The 22,719-nt window shown below is 43.4% G+C and overlaps 1 protein-coding gene across 1 annotated transcript in view; it reads left to right on the top strand.

Annotated features, from left to right (window-relative positions):
• The first annotated feature begins 184 nt into the window (after window positions 1–184).
• The window catches only part of tbc1d32 (TBC1 domain family, member 32), a 52,445-nt gene continuing 29,910 nt past the window's right edge, over window positions 185–22,719 (top strand). The window contains exons 1-27 of the mRNA XM_028398404.1: window positions 185–296; window positions 621–790; window positions 867–1,031; window positions 1,113–1,290; window positions 1,445–1,516; window positions 2,039–2,164; window positions 2,260–2,338; window positions 2,416–2,519; window positions 2,592–2,653; window positions 2,731–2,875; window positions 2,953–3,012; window positions 3,497–3,593; window positions 4,555–4,686; window positions 5,503–5,592; window positions 6,229–6,371; window positions 7,566–7,693; window positions 8,143–8,344; window positions 10,466–10,545; window positions 10,653–10,791; window positions 11,864–11,951; window positions 12,274–12,392; window positions 12,862–12,981; window positions 13,219–13,307; window positions 17,987–18,109; window positions 19,248–19,356; window positions 22,240–22,333; window positions 22,416–22,541. Coding sequence (XP_028254205.1) covers window positions 636–790; window positions 867–1,031; window positions 1,113–1,290; window positions 1,445–1,516; window positions 2,039–2,164; window positions 2,260–2,338; window positions 2,416–2,519; window positions 2,592–2,653; window positions 2,731–2,875; window positions 2,953–3,012; window positions 3,497–3,593; window positions 4,555–4,686; window positions 5,503–5,592; window positions 6,229–6,371; window positions 7,566–7,693; window positions 8,143–8,344; window positions 10,466–10,545; window positions 10,653–10,791; window positions 11,864–11,951; window positions 12,274–12,392; window positions 12,862–12,981; window positions 13,219–13,307; window positions 17,987–18,109; window positions 19,248–19,356; window positions 22,240–22,333; window positions 22,416–22,541 — 3,025 coding nt within the window. The 5' untranslated portion in view covers window positions 185–296; window positions 621–635. The remainder of the gene's footprint in view (window positions 297–620; window positions 791–866; window positions 1,032–1,112; window positions 1,291–1,444; window positions 1,517–2,038; window positions 2,165–2,259; window positions 2,339–2,415; window positions 2,520–2,591; window positions 2,654–2,730; window positions 2,876–2,952; window positions 3,013–3,496; window positions 3,594–4,554; window positions 4,687–5,502; window positions 5,593–6,228; window positions 6,372–7,565; window positions 7,694–8,142; window positions 8,345–10,465; window positions 10,546–10,652; window positions 10,792–11,863; window positions 11,952–12,273; window positions 12,393–12,861; window positions 12,982–13,218; window positions 13,308–17,986; window positions 18,110–19,247; window positions 19,357–22,239; window positions 22,334–22,415; window positions 22,542–22,719) is intronic.

Below are 22,719 nucleotides of genomic sequence, written 5' to 3'. Positions count from 1 at the left end.
AATGGTTAGAAATGGTCTACCTTCAAATGTACCGGAGGTTTGAGTAAACATGAACTCCTGTCATTGATAAATAGCAGTGCTGCTCTCGGTGAAGTCATGTGACCACGTATAACTCTCGTTACATTTATTATGCGACCGGTGAAAGGCACATCTCCGAAAGCCTTTGAACGCAGCGCCCGGTTTCCCACAACGCACCGCAGCTGCAACAGGAAGTGAACGTTTCCATAGAGACGGGTTTGTTGGAGCGCTCCTACAAAAGCTACGTGGATGAAGAGCGTGTCCAGCACACGGAGCAGGTGACGTTCTGTCCGTGTGGTTCTGTGGTTCTGTGGTGTCCAGCTAGCAGCGACATTTGGACATATGTACTTCAGGCTAGCTAAACCTTGTGCATACATTAGCAGCGTGAAGCTAACCAGAGACAGCGCAGTGGTTTCGAGGTTTGAGTGTACGTCACGTGTATTAAGTATGTGCATGTTTAGGGAGATGCGGCTGTTACTGACTTGGTATCCTTCATGGAAGCTGATTGTCCTCCTTGCAGATTTCAGGGCTGTGTCTGTTCTCTCTGGGTGGTTATGTCCCTACAGTTGTGTAACTCTCCTAAAGTCCTCTTGTCCCTGCAGCATACAGCAGCAGAGATGGCAGAGCTGTCTGCTGAGGACGAGCTAGAGTTACAGTCGCTGCTCAATCAACTCCTGAGAAGCATCAACGACAAGATCTCTGATGCGGCATCGGCTGAATGCGCAGAAGAGATCCTCCTTCACCTGGAGGAGACCGACAAGGACTTCCACAAGTAAGGCCGCCATAACCCACATGATGGTGATCATATGTAGACACAGCAGGTGTGATTTGGTCACTGCATTTTTCAGTTATGAGTTTGTCAAGTACCTCCGTCAGTATGTGGAGCACTCTCTGGGGACTGTGGTAGAAGAGGAGATGAAGAACCTGAGCACAGAAGATGGACAGCACGCTATTGGGTCAGGACACGACAGCCTAATTCACGGCATGACGCAGAGGATGCGAGACTCCGCTGAGTGAGTGTGGCTTCAGAGTAGTGTGGGGCTGTGTTGTCTGTGTGGGCTGGGTGATCGAGTCTCTCTCTTGGCTTGGAACAGGTACCAGCAGACGCTGCAGACCTTGAAAAACGCCATGATCGTGGTCATGGAATCTTTAATCAACAAATTCGAGGAAGACCAGCTGAGAAAGGAGGAGCTGCACCAAGAGAAGCAGCGCATTCAGTCCAGCAGCCAGTCCACCGATCACTGCTCTGACAGCGACTCTTCCTTCAATCAGGTCAGGTCAATTTATTCGTCGCTCAATATCAAAGCCCAGGACTGTATGAGACTGTAGCTCCCAGTCTCGCTGGAATTGATTGGTTCAGTGACCTTTGAACGTACTGATGTGTTCAATTTGTGTGTATTTCATCACTTTTTATTGTCATTTTCAGAGTTATGCCTTCATCAGACAAGAGCAGCTGCAGGTTTTGGCTGAAAAACTTGATGCCAGCAAACCCAAAGAGGTAGAAAGAGCCTCTGAAATGACGACATGTTACTGCATGCTCCAGCTTGTTAACCTTATTTACGATGGCAGATAAGAAGCAAGAAAAACGTGTAGTCACATCAGAGAGTGTAAAAGAGGGGCTGCAGAGGGGACTAATTGGAGATTGAGGGTTTGCTCATGATAGGTCAGCGCTGGTCATGCAAACAAGAGCCGAATGAAATGTGTTCAACACTAACAGATTGAATGAACCCTCTTAATATGTTAATTGCACCACAGGAAAGGCTCGGTGTTCTCTGCTCCAGTAACCCAGGATGTGTTGTGATGATGATCGGCGGTCATGTTGGGAGTAGAGTTTTGTATTGATGGCTGCATTTTCAGCCATTTTATCACAGTAGCTAGTAGCTAGTTATCACTGAAGATGATTATGTGCTCACTCTGACGTCAGTGTGCAGAGTGTGGACTAAAACTCTTCCTAAAACTCCAGAGGTTATGAAACGCTGCGCTCAGCGTGATGAAGCGTGATGTGTGTGTGTGTTTGTAGCTGCGCTGCGAGGCTCTGCAGGCCCTCTGCTGCGCCCCTCCGTCTGACGTGCTGAGCTGTGAGAGCTGGAGCAGCCTGCGCCGGAACCTCTGTGTAGCTCTGACCGAACCGGACCCCGACCTCAGCGTGAGTCCTGAGCATCAGCTCGGTAACCATGTGGCCTGGGTGTTCTTTTCAAAGCGTACATGCTGACGTTGATTCTCCCTCTCTCCCCTCTTAAGGATAACGTTCTGCAGTTCTTCGCTAAAAGCTTCTCCTTTTGTCCGCTGAATGTGACGCGGGAGATCTACACCAGCTTAGGTAGGCTGATGTGATGATGGGGTTTGATGATTTGGAAGAAATCGCCTGAGTAGGAAAATGTTGCCTTTCACCTGCAGCTAAAAGCGTGGAGTCAACTTTTGTGTCTCACAAACTGAGCTTTCCAACCGGCTCGGCCACTCTGGACATCAACCGCCCCGAGATCTGTCGCCTGCTCAAACAGGTGCGATGCTTCACCCCTGGGATGTCTCTGCTGTCTCACTATACATAAAAATCTGTTTCTGTCTCATCTCAGATTCGACTGATGAATGACTTTCAGAAGGAGGTGACGACTTTTTGGATCCGTCATCCAGAAAAGTGAGCTTGTTCTACACCCTCATGTAGTCTGGGTGTGGTGCCTCTCGAGTGTTTTTCATCTCTCTGCTCTGCGTCAGGTACATGGAGGAAGTGATCGAGAGCACACTGTCCCTGCTGTCCTTCCACTATGAACACGCCTCCACAGGAACAGAGAAGGCACTGGAGCCGCTCCATTTACTGGCCTTACTGGACGTTAACGCCACCTGGTTCAAAAAGTGGATGGTGTGTAGCTGACAGTCAGCATGTGTGTTTTATTAACCCTTTGTAACACTCCTCTCCTTCCTGCTTCCTTCTCTCAGCATAGTTATTACAGCAGAACTGTTGTCCTCAGGCTCCTGAAGAGGAAATACAAGTCTTTGGTGAGTGATCCACACCTCTCACTTCCTCATACTTGGATGAAATGAATGGCTTGTGCTGGTTGACAAGTCAAACGTGTGCAGATGATGATGATGATGAGGTTTTCCACATGGAACTTCCTATTCATCCCCATCTGTGTGGCGTCTAGGTGCAAATCCTGTACCAAGCGTGCACAGGCGCCCACTGTCACTTTGACATTTAAGAATGGACTGTTTAACTCCGGGCTCCTTCTCTGACCTCAGAGAGGATTACTGTGGAATCGCAGCTGAAACTTTCTCTGAAGGAAATGTCAGTAACTTTCCAAGCCTTAAAACACTCCTCGCAGTGAATAAGATTCCCTGAACTACCTGGATTTGGAAGCTGCGGCTCCTAAATCTTGATTAAAAAATACTTTTGATAAGAAAAAGCTAAGGTGCAGAAGTTTGTCTTGTAATACACGTGTTGTGTCTAAGGTTTATATAATATTAGTCCTCTGCCTTTTTCCAGATTGTAGCAGCCCTTCAGCAGTGCATCCATTACAGTGAATCTTGTGACTGTATCAAGGAAGCTACTGGTCCCCAGCCAGGGAAGCAGCAACACACACGTGAGTAAAGTCATGGCTGCCACTGAGGCCCCTGAGGCCCAGACCCCATGTATATAATCATTCAGATAGTAGATATTGAGTAATACCAAGATTCACTGCTACCCAAGACGACGGGTCTATTTTCTGTGCATACCTTGAAGCTGGAACATCCTGTTAATGCTTTAGTGTCATAATCTATCTAATAAGACATATATTTATTTTATATAGAGCTTTTTCAACCTACTCAGAAGTACCTCAGGGTTAAGAGGGATCAAATGAACATATGGTTTTTGATTTATTAGAGAATTATTGTAACTCTCTCTAATAATGCAAGAAGGCTACTGAGAGCCCCAGGCGCCTCAGACTCTACACCTGAGTATGTTTTACAATCCTTGCTCAGGGTTTGCTGTGTGTGTGTGTGTGTGTGTGTGGGTCTTTAGGCATATTATAATATCAGCCTGCAGCATTCGGAGTCAGCACATTTGCAGTCATGCTGATTTAATGTGAAACAAACCAGAGAATAATACACTCAGACTGAAGTACTGTGGAGGCCTAATGAGAAACTATAGTGCCTCATTCCAAGCCTTTGGCTGTTAATGTGTTTATATACTGTGTCTGCTGTGGCCTGAACAACTAAACCAAATGACACGATGCTTGGTGCAGATGAACACCCAGCTTAGTATGTTGAATGGTGAACACAGTGGTGGCAGCAGTGTGTCAGTGTGTTATCTCCTCGGAGCCGGCTGGCTCCTTGGGACTGAACACCGTGACCTTGTCTCCTCCATCACTGATACGCTCTCCATAAACAAAGCTGAGGCTCTTAATGTTTTTCCATGCGTGATTTCCAATCGAACTCAAAAGTCGGCACCTTTGAAGAGGTCTGTGACTCCTTCCATCACCTGTAGACATGTCAGTGATAATATGATCCAATGCCAAGTGGACATTTACAGCTGCACCTACATTTAGTGTGTTTCATGTCCAGTGCAGAGGAGTGTGTATTCAGGAAAGGAGCTGGAATATTCCCTGTTCGTCCACTCCCTGTGCATCCTGGGGAATCTCATCATCTACACCAACGGAAGGAAGCTGTTCCCCATCAAAATGAGGAAACACAGAGGTACGGTGCCACAGTGTCCTCCGAAAAAAGCTTGTGTTTAGGTAATGTAGAAACTTTGCCAGAAGAAGAGAAATGCTTATATAACCACACACAGCAGGTCTCACAGAAACTGACATAAACTCATTTAGTTTACAACACAATGACTCTTTACAGTCTCACGCAGGATCCCAGCGGCGTATACTCCCATGCATCTGTCCGCCTTTGACCCCGTCTTAATCACTGATAACGTTACATAACGGCCGAATGGTACACTGATGCAGTCCTGTCCATGCGCGTGCACAGTATTTGAATTATTAATCAGTCCGTCTTACATAATCTGTCCCCACACCTTTTTTCTCCAGGACCACTCATATGTAATAATAATAATAATAACATTCATTCAAAATAAAACACATTTGAATCATTGCTGTATTTTACTTGTGTGCCTTCCTCCAGACATCACTTTAACGATAACATGCATTCTGTTATCCCGTTGGACCTTAACTCATGAAGTGCTGGGGTTACATGAATGCACAGATAATCAAGTTAATAACTATCAATGATTTGCTCTTAGCAACACATGACAGCACTGTCAAATATTTATTTTCGTTATTGATTGACGATTGAAGGAACGATATCACATTTAAATGAATCACCTAATGGTGTTGGAGTACCCCGTGACATTAAAACTCCTCATGCACAGAAAGGATGATTCATGTCTCTGGGTTTGATCAAACCCTGAATAACAGGAGATAATAATGAGATGATACTGTCTGTTCCTGTCCTCTGTAGACACAGAGCCAGACTGATTCACTCTCTGTTATCTCTGTGTTTCAGATCCAGTTAGCCTGACGGGCGTGGTTGTCATCATGATTAACAACATGTATCGACACCCCGAGCCTCTGCACAGTGACACCTTACACACAGGTGGGGTTCAGACAGTCACACAGACAGGTGGGGCTCAGACAGTCACACAGACAGGTGGGGTTCATACAGTCACAGACAGGTGGGTTCAGACAGTCACAGACAGGTGGGTTCAGACAGTCACAGACAGGTGGGGCTGTACTACGTGAGTGAGTTATACAGCTTCCCTCTCGGGAACATGGTGCCCCTCCCTGTGAGGCATGTCAGCACTCCTCAGACCATATCTTTTATCACTTGTACTGAGCCTTGTATTATTGCCAGACTTTATTGTCCATTGCTGCCAGTGATCAATAATTCCCCCCCCACCCCACCTTGACTTTGTCAGCAAGATCATCCCCCAGTCAGAGATTTGTATTAATATTTAACTTGTATCATGATTAAGATCACATGGACCACTCCTTAGCTCTCTCATGATCAGGGAGGGAGTAAATGCACTCTGTAGATATTTGATATAAAAGCACAATGTAAAAACACAACTAAGTGCAAATGTGTACAAAAAATAATTTTCTAAATAACTTTTCCTTGCTGGAAAGCTGTTCCCTGGATGATGATCAACCATATACTTTACCTAAAATCTAAAGTTCTAGAGCTGATCTTTCTGATGCAGACATGTCTGATGCAGTCTGTTGCTTTGTTCAGACTCCCTGTCACCCTGCAGCCTTGTGATGCACGCGCTATGGATGCTGTGTGAACGGACCGAGTGTGCCGAGGAATGTCTCTACCAGGCTCCTGTCATAGACACGCTGCTGGCTCCTGTTATAGAGCTTCTGAACGGACAGCAGGTCTCTCTCCTTTTTAACACATTGTTTCATTTAACAAAAGCTTTTTAACAGTACATTTGATAGCAACAGGAAAGAAAAATGATTCCCCGTGTTATTCTGATGACACATCAAGTCTGTCAAATTCCTGTAGACTCATATTCTGTACAGTATACTATGGTATGGTGGTGTATTGGAACGGATGTTTGTTTTGAATAGCGTGTGAATTGTGTTTCAGGGGCTTTAGGAAATTGAATATAAGATACATTTTTAAATTTAAAATTTTTACCTGGATCAGAATGTGCAGATTTAACATTGTTTAACATTGATGCTTCTGCTTTGTAGCTGTTACAAACATGACATAATATATGACATGATATATGACATCACGTCATGACATATGACATGTTATGTCAGGTCAGGTGCTGATGTGACACAAAATGACATACGACTTCATGTCATACGTCATGTCATATGTCATGTCATATGTCATGTCTACGTCATGACGTATGACATGACATATGTCATATGTCATGATATATGACATATGACATATGTCATATGTCATATGTCATGATATATGACATGCCATTATATATGGCATGATGACATGACATATGTAACATGGCCTGAGATGACATGATACATGACATGCTGATGATGATATATAACATGACCTGACATGTCAGCTGTATCGTGTCATGTCATGTCGTTGTGTCATGACATGACATGACACAACACGATACAGCTGATCCTGCACACTAATTAGTTTGGTTGCCTAGCAACCAAGCTTATCACTAATTCTATCTCACATGATATATGACATGACATAACCTGACATATAACATGACCTGCCAGGATACGATATATGGCATGACATGACATAACATGATATATGACATCATGTCATGACATATGACGTGATATATGACATGTCATGACACGACACGACACAGCTGAGCCTACACTAACTACCGTAAACTAACTCACATGTCATGTTCCTTAAATCTAAGCTTTTTCCCTGTTCTGGACTTTTATTCTTCCAGTTATGTTAAGGATGTTAATAAACCTCTTGTCACAGCAGAACAGTGTTTGTCACCGGTCAGCCTTTTATAAACCTGTCAGAGATTTGATTAGAGTTTCAGTCTGTCAGGCTCCGTCCCACCCGTTTCTGAAGCCGCTGGCTAATTGTGTCTGTTTGTTTGCGACTGTTTCCAGGCCAAATTGAAGTCTCCCGCAGTCACACTGACTCTCATCGCTGATATTCTGGCTCGCATTGCAAACACCGACAGCGGATTAGCTCTCTTCTTATATGAGAAGAATCTCAGCGTGGGCCACAGCGAAAGGTGAGACGGTCTGATTAAAAACACACAGAGTATGAGTTTGTCTTTTTGATAGCATGAATAAATTACTTTAATCTTCCTGACTACGTTTGTGTAAGACATCCTGCTTTTACAGATTAGCTCCAAAGAACATTGCTGGTTTGTAAAATGCTGCTTTTATCAAAATGCTGTAAATTCATGTTTAAAATCTTCTGCCTGATCCTGACAAGTCTGTAATCTGGCTCATTATGTCCACCTGCTGCTGCTTATTCAGAGTTCCTGCTCGACCTCTTATCAAGTGTAGTGCTCAGCACAGATAAAGTCATCATAGTGGCTGACTTTAACATTCATATGGACGTCGAGCCTTTAATTCACTCCTACATTTAATCCATCCAAATTTAACCCTTTCAAATGTATGCATTCAACACCAACAAGCGACGCGCTTTAAGACGTCCGTTTTCTGTCTCTTGCAGGACCTTTGCTGCTCATGTCATCGTGCAGTTCACCCTGAGGCTGCTGGATAAGGGGCTGCCATCGCTGAGTGAATCCGACGTGCCTCATACTGTATGTGGAGCGTTCATTTCTGTGTGTCGACAGATGTACAACACCTTCGAGGGCCTGCAGGTCCTCCGACCCTACGGCTTGCACAAAGCTGTAGCTGCTGCATGGAAAAAGGTATTTATCACTCCACTCCACACACTGTAGGGACTTGTAGATTTCTCCATGTTTAAGGAGTAACCCAGCTACAAAAACATTGCAAGAGATGGTTAGTGTTTTTGAAACAAATGGCAATGAGTCCACTAGCCAGAATACTCCTGTCATGTTTCATTTGCTTGATGAATGCAGAGTTCCCTCTTGATTCACACACCGCTGTAAGAGAAGCAGCACCGTTTCTTGCAAATGGAAGGGAAATCAAAACCATTAACCAACCATTATACCGTAATCTGCGTCATTTACTTTTTGGAATATTGCTGGTGTCATAATAACAAAGCATAGCAGCTAGTTATACTTACCAAGCCTGAAAAACTAAATATGTAACCAAAATAAAGAAGAAGTCCCCTGCTGTTTTTGCTACATCCATCCATCCATCCATCCATCCATCCATCCATCCATGCATCCATTCATCCATCCATCCATCCATCCATCCATCCATCCATTCATCCATCCATCCATCCATGCATCCATGCATCCATGCATCCATCCATCCATCCATCCATCCATCCATCTATCCATCCATCCATCCATGCATCCATGCATCCATCCATCCATCCATGCATCCATCCATCCATCCATCCATCCATCATCCATCCATCCATCCATCCATGCATCCATCCATCCATGCATCCATCCATCCATCCATCATCCATCCATGCATCCATCCATCCATCCATCCATCCATGCATCCATCCATCCATCCATGCATCCATCCATCCATCCATCCATCCATCCATCCATGCATCCATCCATCCATCCATCCATCCATGCATCCATCCATCCATGCATCCATCCATCCATCCATCCATCCATCCATCCATCCATCCATCTATCCATCCATCATCCATCCATCCATGCATCCATCCATCCATCCATCCATCCATGCATCCATCCATCCATCCATCCATCCATCCATGCATCCATCCATCCATCCATCCATCCATCCATGCATCCATCCATCCATCCATCCATCCATCCATCCATGCATCCATCCATCCATCCATCCATGCATCCATCCATCCATCCATGCATCCATCCATCCATCCATCCATCCATCCATGCATCCATCCATCCATCCATGCATCCATCCATCCATCCATCCATCCAGCCATGCATCCATCCATCCATCCATCCATCCATCCATCCATCCATCCATCCATCCATGCATCCATGCATGCATCCATCCATCCATCCATCCATCCATCCATCCATCCATCCATCCATCCATGCATCCATGCATGCATCCATGCATCCATCCATCCATCCATCCATCCATCCATCCATCCATTTCTGAACTCACAACAGGTTGCCATCATTTAGTATGTCATGTCTGATGTGCAGCAGTGCAGTATGTTCAGGCGGATAATTAATATTTAACACAAAGTGAAAGAAGTAAGGAGGAAGTGAGAGGGGAAAAATGTAATGGACTGGTGCCAGGGTTCACCCAGGACAGGTCACCAGGCTGATTACAGAGCTTCAATATGTATGCACGCCACAAAAATATAAAAGAAAATACCAAAATCTGCCAAAATCCAGAGCTGTTTTTTTTACCGTACATTACATGAGCAAGTCCAGATTTTGGCAGATTCTTTACAGAGATAAATCTGACTGCAAAATCGTCACAAAGATTCAAAACGTTTATTGTCATAAATGTCATAAATAAATTGCACAATAAGGAAACAGGTTTCCCTGTAAAATGAATTCTAAAGTAAAGTTAGAGTAAAGCTATATACATAAATGTGCATGTGTGCTGTTGTGCAAAGTTTAGCAGAGGATCAGAGAGTCAGGAGGTAAATAACATGGTTCATGTGCAGTTATTGAGTATTAAGGTGCATAGTTGCAGTTACTGTGTCACTGGATATAAACAGTTTGTAGCAGTACATGCCAACACATGCATCGTCAAATCACATCAGCTTTATTTGACACATGCACAGTTGTACATAGTACAATGCATAGTAAAATGTTTCATTATTCCCATACCAGGAGTTGAACCTGGGACACCTGGGTGAAAACCAGGAATCCTAGCCTAGCCCACACCACATGGGAGAGATAAACATGTACTCATCTTGTCTTTATATACAGACCAGTTCCATGTTAGAAAGAGTTCCAACCCCGGTACCTGGAGCCAGTGCTGGAGTCTCTACAGAGGAGCAGCAGAACCTGTGAGTCTACACATGCTCACACACACACACGCAGTAATTAGCCTTATTGACCTCTAGTGTCTCAAGTTGTGTTTCTTTACTCTTTATTTGTGATTTTTTTGGAACAGGCTCCACTGGGAGGAGACATTATTGGACAGTCTGCTGAACTTTGCCGCAATGCCTAAAGGCCTGCTGCTGCTGCAGCAGACAGGAGCTATTAACGAGTGTGCCTCCTACATGTTTTCCCGCTCTACCAAAAAACTACAGGTAGCTACAACCCATTTTTAAAGATATAGTGTAAATATATAGTCATGTTTTTTTTAACCATGTCATATTATATTTATATATACGGGAAAAATTAAAACACATTTTTGAATAGGACTGTGTAGACCTAGAGGTGTGCTGATCTAAATGCTCTTTGACAGCGCCACCTTGTGTTATACAGTCACACCAGATTTAAATGATGCAGTTTGGATATCAAGTGTCTCACCCTACCGGGAGCAGCATGCATTTCTGCAGCTTATACGAGTTGATAACATTCCAAGGAAGGAGGAGTACAGATTTTGAGTCATTTGGGTTAAAATGTAAGCCAGTGCCGCCTTGACTAATCAGCATGACACAGGTGCTGATAAGCCCTGAGGCTGGTATACATAGCATTATTGATGTTCCATCTTTTTTTATGGATGTACTGGAAGTATTACCTTTGGCAGTGGCTCGTTTTAATTCTCCTCAATGCTCTCCAGGTGCCAAAGTAATTTGATTCCTTTTGGCAAACACTGGGTTACAGTGATCAGATAAGATACGGGTGGAAAAAAAAATATACATAAAGCTTTGTACATTCTGATGCATGAGCATGGATGATAAGGGAAAATGGACTGACTTAATGTAGTGATCGGTGATTTTTTAATGGCTCCTTCACAAACAGCATGCATACATCTTAAAATCTTTATTCATCCTGTCATTGGGATCCCTAATTCATTCGGCCTGAGACTGGTGGTAATTTGTTGATCGTGCTCCTCCTCAAGGCCACAGTCATATCTCCTGCAGGCTGTTTAGTATTCCTCAGCAGCCCCGGCACTGAAACATGCTTTAAGATTCATATGTAGTCTTGCTCCAAACCTCAGCTAATCCTCCATAGGCTTCATTTACTGCCATTGTTTACACGCTCTTGTAATTGCTTCTCTCACTTGGCGTTTCACTTTAATTACGGGCCCTAATTATATTTAGTCTATTTTTAGTTGTGACATTGTGTTGTAATTAACGAAGGGCCTGCACACGCTAACGTCAATTTGCAATTTGATTTGGTGAGCTACATCATTTTCCTCCGTCTTTGTCGCAGGTGAGCCGCTGTGAGAAGTTTGGGTACGGTGTGATGGTGACGCAGGTGGCGGCGACCGCTCCAGGGGTGGTGGCTCTGCAGAGCTCAGGTACTTCACAGCTGTTGGAGCGTAGAAGGCTCGTATTGTGGAGTAGTCGGTATAAAGCTGACATCAGGCAGCCTGAGGTTTGTGTCAGGATGAGTAGATGAAGACAGCACGGACATTCAGATGTTATTCTTCAGACAGACATCAAGTATTAGATCACATGTTCAACTGAAATCCTTGGTCATTTCAGAGCTTGAAGCAGGACAGCTGGACTTGTTAGGAGTTTCCCATTGTATTATCTAGCAAGCTAATGGGTAATTCAGACAGATATGACAGGTTTTCTGTCTTCTCTATGGCCTCTGCTATGTTTTAAATTCTTTCACAGGTTATGTCCGTGCACTGGTGGTAGAGCTGTGGTCCGTTCTTGAGTGCGGCAGTGAAGACGTCAGAGTGGTTCGTCCCAGACCAACGCCGATGGATCCCATAGACAGGAGATGCCTGAAGGTAGAGTAGCAGACGGAGGGCCAGCTGACATTCCTTCTCTTTTACACAGTGCACTGTTATGATCTGGATCGATATTCTTCTAAAACCGCAGCCAAGGCTGCAAAACAGCTAGAAAGTGTTTTATTTTCTTCATAAGGCTGCTTTTAGCTTATGATCCAGGTTTAGTAGAGGACAGACTCCGGCGTCTGTCAGTGTCTGGGTCTGATGCTGTGGCCTGGCCTCTGACAGGAGCCGGGTCTCTCTGAGTGAAACTAGCCAAGTGAATACGGACAGCCAGTGAAGTGTGAACTGTGTCCTGCTACTTTATCAGTGGGTCAGCTGCCATGTTACACATACACATACAGACCTCAGTGCCAAACTGACTGTGTGGCCCTGCCTGTAATGCACTCAAGTCAAAAATATGATTATGAATAATCGCACCATGTTTGTGTCTGTCCTTATTTTACTTTACCACTCCTTGTCTTTTTAGTCCTTCCTGTCCTTGGTCAACCTCCTGTCCTCATCTCCATCAGTATGGAAGCTGCTGTGCCAGCAGCCGTTGGCCAACAAGAGCGAGTACACCCTGAGAGAAATGCCAACATCCATACCTGTGAGTGTTTCCTCCAGCTTCCACACTCACTGTGCAGTTCATCTTTCAGCCATGTGAGGGCATGTTTGCGCTTTGCTCCAAACCACTCCCTTCACAGCACACCGTCTGCTAAACTTCCATTACAATCGGGCCGATGTACATTTTGCACCTTGCACATTGCATATTTCCACACTGCTTTTCCATGTTTGCACCGTGACGGCAGCATTCCTTTTCACGCCTCTCATTCTGACTCCACAGGATTTGATCGACAGGCTGATTGCCGTGAATTCAGATGCCAAGATTCATTCCCTTTTCCACTATGAGCAGTCTCACACTTTTGGCCTGAGGTGAGATTGATATATATATATTTTTTTTTTCCAGTAGGGGAAGCACATGATAATGGATTAACACCTGGTGTCGTCTACACACACACACTTAAACCTCTGGCAGTAGCAGACTGGCATTTATACTTTGATTACCCAGCACTGAAAGGCTGAAAGGAGAGGAATGAGCTCGGCTGTGTGTGGCGTTTATGAAGAACAGACATCCTAACACGTAAGAAAGGTGGCGGTGGAGCAGGTGAAGGAATTCCTCTGAAATGAAGAGCTATGTCAGCTTAGCTTAAACAGTAGGGTTTAATCACGTCCTTATCATTGTGAGGATTCAGCTAACGTGTGTTCTAAGGGAAGGTGAAGAAGTGTTTTTGGTTGTTTTTTGAACACAGACAGGTACATAATGTGTGCACAGATCCCAGCTGGTTGCTGTGCATACCTTTGCCGTTTTAAAAGCTGTCTGAATCACAATAGCTGTGGATTGTTCGGAGTCCTGCTGACTCACTCGCTCTGCGCCTGTCAGTCAGCCCACTCCTATTAACATCCAGAAGCCAAGTGAAAAGAACAAGATGCTCTGTTCATTTACCACCCAGGCTGATGGATTCATGACAGATTGCCCTCTGTGCCTCTCTGTGGGTCGCTAAATGTGCTAAATGCAGCTTTTTTTAATCATCACATTAATATGGATATCTGCCCTTAAACAAATCTCTTTGTTAGGAAACTACTCATCTGTGCTTCAGTTTTACATGTTACAAATGCAGCCGTGCCTGTGTGTTTTTGTTTATTGGATTTTCAGATTATTCTTTGCCTGAAGGGATATGACAGCTTGCTATATGGACTGAGCTTTATTGATCCCTGCGAGGGGGAAATGCATCAGTAAAACAGAAGGACGATAGCTGCTCTGATTAATGAACAGTGTCTAAGAATACAAAGCAAACATGGACGTGAAGCACGCTGACAGTCAAGGAATCAAGTAAATGTGCGTTTTAAGGTGTGTATGCTAGGTGCTAGGTTGGTAGGATTTAGGCTAAGGGCAGGGTTAGTGCCCCATAACCTGTGCACTACTCATATGCTGTCATGTATTTATTATTATTAGTATTTAATCACAGCAGTAAGTCTGTGTTTTATAGTTTTCACACTGGCATTTTATTCGAGGACTGAACATCCACGATGCTTGTAAGGTTGCCCTCTTCTTATATTCCGTTAAAGCCTTATTGAAAAACCAAACAAAAAATGCATGATTTTAGGTTGCATCTTGTTACATCACATTCCGCTCTTGGGTCAATAACTGCTAACCTTTGAGGCTTTTCAGAAAAATGTCTCAACATCCAGCACTCATACTTTTTCGACTGAATTTGGTTGAGTTTGTACGGAGTGGGGGGCTCCGTACACTGCACTGTCGTCTGGTTCGATGCTGTGTGGAGTTTGCTCGTTCTCCCTGTGCCTGCGTGGGTTCTCTCCGGGTGCTCCATCTTCCTCCCTCTTTCTAAAGACAAGCTTGTTAGGTCAACTGGTGACTCTAAACTGCCTGTAGGTGTAAGTGAATGGCTGTTCGTCCTGTGATGGACTGGTGACCTGTCCTGGCTGTACCCTGCCTCTCGCCCGTAGATAGCTGGGATAGGCTGCTGCACTGCAGGACAAAGCGGGTTCAGATAATGGATGGGTGGATGTATGTATGGAGAGGACAGCAGCGCCCCCTGCAGCTTCAAACGCATTAGGGGATAGGATTCAGTGATGTACTTTACAGTATTTTTGTCACATAGTAGCACACCTTTAAAGTCACAAAATCCAAATATGTATTATAAAACATAGGACAATCTCCTTAGTATGTTTGGACCTTTGTTGTCACGGCAACATTATTACAAAGGAAAGCTCTGACACCACACTGTGTCATCATGTGCACAGGTCCAGGTGTGCGTTTTAGGAGAGTAGGGGAACATAATTAAAGATACATTTTAGAGTCACACACAAGCTGGGAACACATGGTTTACACAGATGTTTCCCTGCTAAATGATGTCTCAAAAGCAGCTTTGTCTTAAAAATACTTTGTGCCATAACTGAGCATGTGTATTGTGTGTAAACCTTTAAAGGAGAGACCTGAGGACAAGGACACATTGCCACACTGTGTTATTATGTGAGCACAGCGGATGAGGGAGTGCAGGGACCCAGGCTCACTAATGTGCTCAGGTCTTCATATATCACGCTGGCCACATAATGAATAATAGAGAACAGCTTCAGGTTGTTCTCCTATTGGAATGTGTGCTATGAATGTTTCTCTCTCTCTTCCATGAAACAAAAGCTCAAATGGAACATACAAATAGAAAAATATCACAAAATATAAAAAACTTATAAAACCTATAAAGATGCTGTATTCTGTTGGTGCTGTCTCCCAAGGCTACCAGTGGAAGGAATACAATCGTTGTATGTATGTCTTGTTTTATACCAGTGTTAGATGTTACATACTATAATATTCAAAATGATTCATACCCTGCCCAAATTCTGAGTCAAAGGGAATTCTTACTCAGTTAATGGCTGAAAATGACACAACAAAGTGGCAAGAAGTGTCAGACATTGTGGTAAAGATACTATGGAGAAATGTTTTGTAGACACTCCCACATTTTGACCAAATTGTCCATGTCCAACATTATTCATACCCTTGATCTTACTGCACAATTATCAGAATATGCAATCTGCTGCATCATTCTGAATGACCCTAACTTCTAGACTAAAGACCGGGGAACTTAGTGAGGACCTCTGAGTCTGTATTGTGGATGCTCACAAGAAGGGACAATGGCTGAAAAGGTATTTCAAGTACCAGTAGCCATTGTGCAAGACATTATTGGAAAGTTCAAGAAGTTTCGCATTGTACAAAAACACAAAACAAACCAAAAGGACGTGGTAGGAAGCCAATTGGAGTGTGGGAGGCTAACAACAATCCAAGGCCATTCCAAATAATTTGAGTGATGTTGGCATACAAGTCTCAGGGCAGACACTCCAGAAGTGTCTGAACAAGGCTGGTTTCCATGGACCCAGAAGGACGCCACTTCTTCAAGGCGGGCAAAGCTCACCCAGCCTTCACCAAAACTCATCTGGACAAAGACGAAAACGTTTGGTCACATTCCAAAGGGGTAAAGCATTCAAGAATTCAGCATTCAGAAAAAAAATGTACTGAATAGAAATTCACTTAAACCAAAATGTGACCAGGGCATGAATATTCTGTTCTAACCTTCCTTCTATCCATGTGCCCTGGCCTGAATCAGCCTGAATATATAGTTCTAAAAACATTGGCATACAGTTTGGATCAAGATAAAATATATATTCAATTATAAATGAATGGAATGTAGCTATTGACAAAATGTGTCTACCCATACTTCCCATAATAATATTATTATTGTACTATGACTACCATCAGAATACAGTAATAATAATCATATTTATCATATGCAGAGCCGTCATACACTGAACGTTCCAGCTACCCTTGAAAAAGAGCCACAATTTTCACCTCTCTTGATCTTCACTATCTAATGAGAGCCCCCCTCTTTTTCTCTTGTTACTAAAAGCCTCTTTGTTGTCATGGCAACCTGCCTCTGGATTGTTTGGACGCCTCTATTCTTCTCTCTTTTGCTATCGATGACTCTAGTGTACTTATCGCTGCAGAATTTCACATGCTTTGACCTGATGTGATGACATTTGTACGAGGATAACACCTTAATGTACACCAGCCCTGAAGGAATTCTTCTGGGGTCATTTTTTACCATTGGTTTGAAATAAAGCATCTTATGCTGCAGAGCTGCTAACGTCTAATGTGAAAACACCCGGAGGAAGAACAAAAAACTTCATTTTGTTTTTATGAAGGATTAGAAGCCTGTGATTCCCCACGGTACAGTTAAATGTAATGCTTTCACTCTGACTTATTTGCAGTGTTAGGAGCCAGATGAAGCACTAACTGATATGTGCAGATGCTCAACCTGTGGGGCTCATTAGCTGAACCATTGGCTACCTATTTTATTTGAAAAAGACTTTTTCAAAGAACGTCCTTTTCTCTTTGTTTCACCTTACCGACATTACAGCTGGCACCAGCATGAATATGTATGTATTATTGGATGTAAGCATCGTCTAGCGAGCACGTGCATCTTTCCTAATGCATGACTGATCGACCCACAGCACCATGATCAGTCACACTGCCAGGCAGATTACTGCTGGGAATGGGTTTATGAGTCTTTTGATGCATGTGAGCTCATCAGTCATAGGAGGATGTTTGAATGCACAGTTGCTTTAAGTACACACACTTGGTCAAAGATTCCTATCAAAGAGACAAAGTGGAAGCAGCCCTGGTCCTCCATTTTTATTTGTTTCAAACAAAGGGAGGTCACAAGGCCTGACACACACTCTCAGCCTCTTGCTGTGCTGCTGTCAGTTGGAGTGAGTAGAGGTGTCAATCAAACTTGGAGCCAAAGCAACCGCCCAGCACATAAAGAAGGTGGCATCTGTGCACACAGAAATAACATTACAACTATCAGGAGTGTGTTTCAGCTCGGCTAGCTATCAAACCACTCACCACCTAAGGGAACACACACCAAAGTTGTTCCCTGGTTACTGTCGGACTGCAACCTGATGCTTTGGTCTAAGGAAAGCCCCGCCCCTCATTTGCATTTTAAGAACGGAAATCTTTGCCTTTGTGTGCATTTCCACAGACTGCTCAGCGTGCTTTGCTGTAATCTGGACTCATATCTGCTGCTGGAGAGCCAGTATAACATCTGTTCAATGCTGCTGCAGAGTCAGAGGGAGAACATCATCAACCCAGACAGCAGTCAGGGGTAAGAACACCGGATATTTACACCGTTTTACTTGGTTTTCTAATTGTTGTTACCTGCTTACTTTTGTCTATTAAAAGGTTTCAGGGTACTCTAGCCAGAGGTATTGTCAGTTATGTCTAGACTTTTCAATTGTTTGATGCACTCAACTCTCACATAGTCCTTCTGTCTCACACTTGGCTTCTCTGTGCATCATCCTGATGATGACTTTAGAATTTAATCTTTGCACAGGATGAGAAATTGTTTGTTTGTTTGCCTTGTCACAAATAAAATGAAATATAGGAAAAGTAAAAAAAAAAAAACAGGCCATTTCGGAAAGTGTTTGTTCAAGAGCACCTCCTTCTCCGGGTAATGGCTGGTGCAGCCATGCCTATTGGCTATGAATGGAAATGGCCCTGAAATGCCAGTTTCACATCGTATGTCTGAGTGCTGGCTCAATTTTCGAAAATGATGACTTACTAATTTATCCTTCCACTTCCCAGCCTTCTCTTCCTTCCTCCTTACTTCCATTATCACCACAGACATCACAGACATCTTTTTTATTTACACTTTTCCTTGATTTTTTTCTCAAAGTCATCTAAACCTTCGATTTTTCCTTCATTTTATTGCATTTAGTTTCCCTTCTCTCTCTCTTTTCCTTGTCTTTGCAATTCCACTGACACTGATACGGACAGTCTGCAATTTGAATTTTACTACAGTAGTTTGAATGTTGCATACAGGCCATTGGAAAGAGCACCATAAAGGAAAAAAGTAGTCCTCCTTATTACCAATCTAAAGTCTAAGCTGCTCCATCCAAAAGAACTACTCCCCATCAGTCCTAAATGTCTGTCTGTAATTGGAATGCTCTCTGATCTTATTGAAAATTCCAACCTGAAAACCCGTCTCTGTCTCTCTCTCTCTCTTTTCTAACTTTCCTCAAAGCAGCAATACAGTTGGAGTCAGTCAAAGGCCCCAAACTGTCTGAAAAGTCTTTTAAATGACTTCATGACTAAGAAACATGCATTAATATGGAAAGGTTTGGAAGTGTGCTGACCTCCATGCAGGCCACTTTTGTCATTTGGCTAACATTTATCAGAAGATTGATGTCATCATCTACTTATCTGACTTGACACAGAGGCACTAAACCTCATGTTTTCCACAGGGAGTTCATCATAGACAGCCTGTCGGTGGAGAGGAATCATGTGCTGGTTCGTGTTAGCGTGGTGGGAGGACCGTGTGAGAGGAGGCTTCCAGCTCGAGCCCTACAAGAGGTCAGTTTGGGTTTTAAACTGGGTTTTTGGAACCTTAAGAAAGTGTTGGTGAGAGGATCTCCTAGATTGCTAAGACTTGACTGAACTGAAGAGCCCAGAGAACCAGAGTGGGGAGTGAGGACAGGAATCTGGGGCCAACACAAGAGTTTCTGTTTTGAACAATACAAGTGGATATCATCAGCATAAAAGTGATAAAACACATTTTAAAAGTACTTATGATCCGACCAAGGGGGCTAATGTATATTAAGAATGAAACCGTATTAAATGACACTGAGGGTTAGAATCATTAGTACACGCAGCATCACACAATGTATGGACATGGCTTCTTTATATAATCTCATAATCCAGGCACAACCTCTGCATCTATTTGTATTCAGCACTCGTGCTTGTTGTAATTTCGTAAAGATGAAACTGATTACCATCAGCGCTTCAGTCCTTGTTTGAAGCCTGCAGCCTTATTTACTCAGCATGTTTTGAGGATAGATATCAATTATTTAGATGTTGTTTATGCTGAACTCCAAACAGAAACTAATTTATGCTGAGGTCAAGAGAATGATATGGAAAAGATTTCTGAAGGGAGGAGAGTGTAAATGAGTTTAGTGAGTCTTTCCTTCATGTTTCACAGGTCTCTCTTATTATTATTTCCCCTGTTACTTGTAGAGAATACAAGAAGCAGAAAGCTGTTGAATCAGGACTCAATCTGTGTTTTTCAAAACAAATGAAATGAATCCACTCAGTGAGTCATGACATGAGATGCAGCATTAATATGCTTCTTCTTGATCAATCCTTCGTTGCCTTGGCCCAGTGTTTTGGATCATTGTCATGCTGGAATACCCACCCACCACCCGTTTTCAATGACCTGAGGGAAGGAGGTTCTCACCCAAGATTTGAGGGTACATGGCCCCATCCGTCCTCCCTGTAATGCAGTTAATACAGTTGTCCTGTCCCCTTGGCAGAAAAACACCCCCAAAGCATAAGTGTCCACCTCCATGTTTGACGGTGGGGATGGTGTTCTTGGAGTCATAGGCAGAATGACTCCTCCTGCAAGAACATCGAGTTGCATTTTGGTCTCACCAGTCCTCCTCTGAATCATTCTGATGTTCAGTGGCAAACTTCAGACGGGCCTGTACATGTGCTTTCTTAGGGGGACCTTGGGGGCACTGCAGGATTTCAGTCCTTCACGGTGTAGTGTGTTACCAAGTGTTTTCTTGGTGACTGTGGTCCCAGCTGCCTTGAGATCATTGACCAGTTCCTCCCGAGTAGTTCTGGGCTGATTCCTCACCGTTCTTATTATCGGTGGAACTCCACGAGGTGAGCTCTTACATGGAGCTCCAGACCTGATTGATAGAATCTCCCATCTCCACCTCATCCCAAAGGTGTTCAATGGTGCATTACCCTGCTCAGAGGGGCACACTGTGGTCATAAAGGGTTGGACATGTCAACGGCTGTGGCATTTTAATGAGGCTCAATATGTACTAAGGGGCCAAGAAACCATGCCACGTTCAAAGGCACTTAAATTCCTGTTAAGGTTGAACTTCAGCAAGTTCACCATGTCTGGATGCCTAAAAGATTTGAGATGCTGCCATGTGACTGGCTGATTAGCCCTTTGTGTTAACAAGCAATTAAAGAGGTCATACTTGTGGGCTTTCTCCCTTAAATTTCACAGCTTTGATTGAAGCAGAGTAGTTGATTGTCTGTCTCTTGTGATTACATTATATATTATGATTGAAGAGATAATTTTAGCTCAATTATAAAACATCTGCTAGGTACATTTCTGAAAATAACTCTAAGTTAAAAGACCAAGTGCAATCAGAAGTCTACTTTTATCACACACATGCATTTGGGTTCAATCTCTCCACCAAGAATGAACAAAGAATGTTTTCCAGCAGAGTATATAGCCCCTGCAGGTGGATGGTGATACAAGTCTGTACATCTTATCTATAAAAGAGTGGATGTTTTTGGAATGGAATATCACAGAAGCTAGCTAAGATGCTACTGGAAGTCATCAGTCCTTACATACAACATAATCTCTCGTTAGGATTATACCAGAATAGTGATCTTATGATCACACAGTTGTAAGGTTTTATGTAAATCGAATAGAAAGAATACCCCCCCCATCAATATCTGTTTAGCATTGATGAATAAATATCAAATCCCTGCCCCTTTTTCACACATCTCTGCTCTCCATATGCCAAACACGTTGCTTCGTTTTGGGTTGGATTTGGATTTTTAAGTACACTTTCCCAATGAGGAGATGTTTTTCTTCGGTTACTAGTAGTCAATCCTTCACTGGCATGCTGTGATGAATTATCATCAAAACCCCAGCTCAAGCCCAAACCATTATTATCAGACTTTAAGGAACTGTACAAGTGTGTAAGATGACATTTCTATTCAGAAAAATCCAAGAAAAAAAAACACGGATAAACGTCAAGCGTCACAAATCAAGCTGCTCCGTGTCCTAAAGCTGCCTAAGAATTGTATGCAATCATCAGAGCTTTTCCCTACATGTGTCCCCCTCAGCATCCTCAGATGAGCACATCATTGAGGGATTATCGTGAGTGGAGGGCACAGACAATTGGATCGGATTTGAGACTAAACCTCATTAACATTTAGATCATGTCATGTTGGCAAGTCACATGCTGTGCTTTGTCAGAAGTTATGGGTCCTCAGAAATGACCAAAAAAAAACGAGTGCAGGATGCAAAGACAAGACAGAGGAAGTGACAAACGGCACATAATTACAAACATGCTTTTGATGAACCGCTCTAGTAGCAGTCCAAAGTAATGCTGCGTTAATAACACAGGAAGCTGTGCTTCCTATCTTCAGAGCACTGAATATGATGTTAATAAGGTAGTGGCTGAGTTTCTCTATGTGCTCACGCAGGGAGAACATCCTTATCCCTGGCCCATGTTTTCATGCTATCCTCTACCCCGCTGCTACACTCTGGACCCACCAGAGATCCACCTCAACTCACGGGGTAAGACAAAATATTGATAAAGTTACCGCTATCAATTTTGCATCATGTTGTACCTCATCTATGGTTTCCTCTTCACGTATAGACTCTGAGATCAGCACCTTTCTGGCTTCATCAAAAGATTCAAAGAGTGATGAGAGCTGGATGGAGAGCTGCCGGAGACTGTACTGCAAGGTCATGAAATCCAAACCCTACATCCTTACTGGCAAGGGTAAGCTTCTGTGAATCTGCTATCTAGTAGTATTACCTTTTAGAAAACTAATGGTAATATAACATACATAATACTCTACTGTCATGGTTGTACCCACTCCCACAAGTCATCATTCTGATGTAGATCAGCTGCTGTGATTTGATCATTGTCCTGTTGTATGACCCAATTTACACCAAGC

The sequence above is a fragment of the Parambassis ranga genome, unplaced genomic scaffold (assembly GCF_900634625.1).
Source record: "Parambassis ranga unplaced genomic scaffold, fParRan2.1 scaffold_21_arrow_ctg1, whole genome shotgun sequence".
In the NCBI taxonomy this organism is placed as follows: Eukaryota; Metazoa; Chordata; class Actinopteri; family Ambassidae; genus Parambassis; species Parambassis ranga.
Note: the sequence above shows the minus strand (reverse complement) of the source record. Positions and strands in the feature narration are given on the sequence as shown.